Source organism: Montipora capricornis, chromosome 3, assembly GCF_036669925.1.
Source record: "Montipora capricornis isolate CH-2021 chromosome 3, ASM3666992v2, whole genome shotgun sequence".
Classification (NCBI taxonomy): domain Eukaryota; kingdom Metazoa; phylum Cnidaria; class Anthozoa; order Scleractinia; family Acroporidae; genus Montipora; species Montipora capricornis.
In genome coordinates this window covers 21,784,179-21,789,325 of record NC_090885.1, presented here as the reverse complement: position 1 = coordinate 21,789,325, position 5,147 = coordinate 21,784,179, and the positions used below count along the sequence as shown (strand labels likewise).

Genomic DNA, 5,147 nt, shown 5'->3' with positions numbered 1-5,147 from the left:
GTTGAAATATAAAGTGCGACACGGCCAACGTTTGCAAAAACGTAACCCTAACATACAGCTGTGGGATAATATATATTAGGGTCCTCGTTGGACTGAGATCAGGTCTTGAGATGTTATATTTTCTTTGAACTTAAAAAAAAATCGCTAAGAAAATACAGCTGATTTAGATTTATAGATTGGAGCTCGAGGAACATCTGTATCTAAATCGATCCACCTGTATAGCTGCATAAAAAAATCAATTTAACCTCCAGGCAAATATCCTCAAACTGAATGTTTAATTTATTTCAATTTCGGGATGTTTGTTTAGGTGTTTGACTCTCATGTCACTTTTTGAAGTTTCTTGAGCATCGTCACATTCAATATTCTCTTGGTTATTAACATATATAATAGGACATTGAAGTAAGCATTAGTCTCGTTTGTCGATGATTTTCAGTGAATTCTATTCTGAGGTCTCATTCATCTCTCATATCCGTTCGGTCTGTGTTGCTATGACAAGAACGAGCCACTTCAATGCGTTCTTCGATTGGGGATGTGCCACGACACGATGCGCATATCCTAAAACAGGCTCTTAAATCACGAATGAGTTCTTGTCTGAATACCCGAGTCCTTATTCCATAGATCACCGGGTTGCACATGCTATTAGCATAGCCTAACAACAGTGTGCTGATATCAATTAGTCTTGGCAGTGGGTGCAGGTAATAGATATCCATAAACATTGTGACAGCAAACGGAGTCCAACAAGTCAAAAAACAAGCGACTACAATCAATAAGGTGTTGGTGAGTTTTACTTCTTCAGGTGTCATCCTAAACATCTGTCTATGTTGGCCCTTTCCCCTCTGTGTTTCTGGTTGAGGTTGTGACGGGTGTTCCATGACTCGCCGCTTCGCCTCTCTGGTGAATTTTAAAATATGATAGTAACAAAGGCACATCGCAATAAGAGGTCCGAAAAAGCACAATGATAACATGAAATACATATAATAAACACTCGATGGCCAGAAAACAAAACAGTAGGATTTTCCAGGGATGTAGCGATACTCCGCCCAGCCAAACAGAGGAGGGAGGGATATAAGCAAAGATATCAACCACACAACTGCTCCGAACAGCATTGATTTCCGCGGTGTAAAAATAGAGCGGTACGTTTTCCAGTGCACCACGTAATAATATCTGTTGATCGCGATCATAGCAAGTGACATCACGGATGAAACAAAAGACAGCATTGTGGTAAATCCTAAAAACTTGCAAGCGCTTTCTCCAAAGATCCATCTTTGCTCGAGAATCGTTACCATTGTCACCGGCATGTTGAGCACAGAAACCAGTAAATCAGCGAAGGAGAGATTGAGTAAAAAACCGTTAGTGATAGTCCGCAGGGCTCTTTTTTTCAAAAAGATAACAAACAGAGTCGCGTTTCCAAGAACAGAAACTGTGCAAATGACAACAAGCATAATCGCTTCCATGATCTGATTTATGTTTTGCGCCATTTACGAAAGTGCTAGCTTGCGCGACAAACACGATGTAATTCGTTTTATATGCTGATCAATCTTCCTTACCGCCGCTGTAAAGAAACAGTGTAGTACAGCAGTTTCCAATTGGATGAACAGCAGGTGTACACGTAATTGCTTTATTCATTCAATATTGATGCATCACTTTCTTCTTAGGAAAGTTCTGGTGTCGCTTTCAACAGAATATTCTTGACTAATTAAAGTTATGTAAGTGAAAAGTATTAACATTGCCATGTTATGTACCGTAAAGAAAAGCGGGCTGTTGGGTTTCAGTAATACCATCATTACAAAGACGAACAAAAGACAATTTTCCATGGTCATGACGGTCATTATATCATTGTCAGCTGGATTATATGAATATTCACTAAAAAGGGTATAAATTATCTCATCTAATTTTCCTCAACACTACGTAACGATACACTTTTCAGAATTCACCTGTTAGCAACCAGAACGCTTGCTAAGTGGCTGCGGAGACGTTTTTGATTAATATTTAACTTTCGTGGGAAAAAAAATGCGTTCTTTATTGCCAGCAAACGATAAATGTACCACTTAAACATGCCAGCCAGGATTCATGTTACTCATCGTTTTCCGTGACAGCCGCAAAACCGATTCTATGTATTTTCCCAGCAATTTTTATTGGCCCCTGGCTTTTGCCAGCCAGGGGATTGTTCAAACTTTAAAGAACATTTCAAAACCTCATAAATAATTCATGAGTCTTACAGCCTATCAAAATACAGATAAAGCGTCAGGTACATTAATGAGCTAGATCATTGGATAATGCAATTTAATTCTAGAGTTTTGATTGGCTTAGCCATCATGGTATATGATCTATGATACAATTACCATGCTCAACTAATATCAATAGCTTTAAAGTGCCTTTACTGGTTCTGCATATCTTAGGACGAAAGTAAAGTGTTTTTTTTAATTTATCACGGGATGATAGAGCGAATATCAATCGAGTGTCGTAAAACCAAAAACCAAAGTAACTACTTTGGCCAATCGAAAAGGACGGAGACAATCCAGTAAACCAATCAAAACTGGAAGTAATCACACGTAGCCGACACAAAGCGCGGGAAAATGTTCACGCGCGAGCCACGATTGGTTTTGGTTACACTTCTGATTGGTTGAGAAAATGTCGCGAGAACTTTGAATCACTGAGTGAAGTAATCATAAAGAAAAGTAATTATCTAATTACTTTCGACACTCAATTGAAAACCCCTCTATGAATAGGACATCGAATGAACTTGCTTGTGCATTTGGGGATTTATGTGCACGAGACTTTTTTGGGATTGAGCCGTAGGCGAGTGCAATTTTGAAACTTTCAAAACATCACGAGTGACCATAAATCACGAAATACACAAGCAAGTTCATACCATTTCCTCCTCCATCGCGTTGTTTCCATAGCAACTTTCGCGTGCATTCTAAAACTTGTTTATGCATTCGTCATTGACCAATCAGAAACGAGAAATTTTGTTGAGTATATATAATAAGAGCTATTATTAAATTCTCAACCTCGGATAATGCATTTCGCGTGCTCTGATGGGTTCACTCAGTCTCGGTTATCAGCTCATGTACCTTACTTTGACCTTATATGGTAAATGATTGCGCTAAGCGTTGCTAAACTAAATTTTTTTTCGCCGGAAAGCGAAATTTCTCTCTGAATCAAACCAAAAAAGAAAATACATTTTTGTGTGGAAAGTTTGGATCAATTCCGACGTTTACAAATACGCGAAAAGGCAAGAAATGTTTTTGTGATGAGCCTACGTCTGTCTGACCTCAAGGTATTACACATTATCGCATCTTCATCAAGTTTTTTCGATTTCGCTTGGATTTTTTCGCTTCTTTCGCTCGTATTTCGTTCTTCCAAATTTTTGGAGTTTAAGAAATTTAATAAAACAATTATTCCATTCGCGCTTGTTGGATATGAGACTAGTTATAGCCAACTCGGCGCTACGCGCGCCTCGTTGGCTATTTGCCATCTCATATTTTTACAAAATAAAGTAGGCGTTTTTAGCAAAACAATTATTTCTCTCGAGCTTGTTGGATTTGCGATTATTATGGCCAACTCGGCTCTACGTACGTCTTTATCTATCTATCATCTCATATTCAACGCGCGCTAGTGGAAAAAATGCTAATACGTATTCATTTTTGTCGTCAAACAAATAGAGACCACTTACAGTTTGTCCACCTGTCACAACTGTAAACAAAGTGTGAGGAAAAAGGATTTTTCGGTCTCCCCAAAAATTAAAAAAAATTGAGAAAAATACAACAACCGATTCTAACGATTTCCCTGAATTTATAGTTTAAGGTTAAAGGACATATTCGAATTCGAAGCAATCTAATTGCAACAACAGAACAAAAGATATGTGAAGTTTCTCAGAATATTATATAAGCTATCGGGAACTATGCAAAACGTTTTTTTCTTTCTTTCTTTTTTCTTTGAGAGTATTAACAAATAAACCACAGGTATTCCAAGCTCAATCTACGAATTGCACAAGAAAGTCAAAAATGAGAATAAAGGCCTGCTATAAATTAAGGAGAGAAAACTATATTTGTAAATTAAAGCTAATTTTATTTAATGATATTTCGGTTCACATCAGCGAAAATTCAAATAAACTACTTCGGGTAACCTCGAGTCAACAACAACTGTCGGTTTGGAGGTTCGTTTGCAGCCAAGAACGTGGAAAATTCAAACATCTCCCATTTTTTCGCTGGTTGCCAGATATTTTGTTACCGTCGCGAATCTTGCGATATACGGCATTCTTTTGCACTTCTCGAGTACCCCCCATCAGCCATTCCTTGGCTTATTTTGTCCCTTGTTGTGCATAGCATTCAACTCGTGTTGCATCGCCTCGTCGCTCCACAAAGCAATGAGAAATGAGAAGTGCCACCACGTGTCCGCCATCTTGTTTAATTACGCACTGCAATTAGTTCGAACAACCTCCCTGAGGTTTTTTGAAGTAATTATAATCAGCGAATGTGAGAATGATATAAACACATGAGGAATGAAATGATGGTAGAACCAACTGGGATCTCGGAAAAAATCCGAGCCCCAGATGGGATTCGAACCCATGACCCTCCGCGATCTAGTCGGATGCTCTAACCACTGAGCTACTGGAGACTCTATAGCGAGCAAGGGTGAAATGTGGGTATTGACTCGATCTGCATCACGCAGCTACCGAGTCAAATGACTGACAGCATAGCTCATAACTGCATCGCGCAATCACCTTAGAGCATATCTGAGATGCGGCCAAGCAACCACTCAAGTGAGCGAATGTGTGTATATCATTCTCACATTCGCTCACTTGGGTGGTTGGTTGGCCGCATCTCAGATATGCTTTAAAGGTGACTGCGCGATGCAGTTATGAGCTATGCTGTCAGTCATTTGACTCTGTAGCTGCGTGATGCAGATCGAGTCAATACCCACATTTCACCCTTGCTCGCCATAGAGTCTCCAGTAGCTCAGTGGTTAGAGCATCCGACTAGATCACGGAGGGTCGTGGGTTTGAATCCCATCTGGGGCTCGGATTTTTTCCGAGATCCCAGTTGGTTCTACCATCATTTCATTCCTCATGAATTATAATCAGGGACTGAAAATAGATAGATAGACAGATAGATAGATAGATAGATAGATAGATAGATAGATAT

At 39.2% G+C, this 5,147-nt stretch overlaps 1 protein-coding gene across 1 annotated transcript; it reads right to left on the bottom strand.

Moving 5' to 3' along the window:
• Window positions 1-54: 54 nt before the first annotated feature.
• LOC138042549 (G-protein coupled receptor 161-like) lies at window positions 55-4,450 on the bottom strand. Its single transcript, XM_068888475.1, has one exon. It carries the CDS (start codon window positions 1,476-1,478, stop codon window positions 453-455), a length of 1,026 nt encoding a protein of 341 aa, XP_068744576.1. The 5' UTR covers window positions 1,479-4,450; the 3' UTR covers window positions 55-452.
• Between the last annotated feature and the right edge of the window lie 697 nt (window positions 4,451-5,147).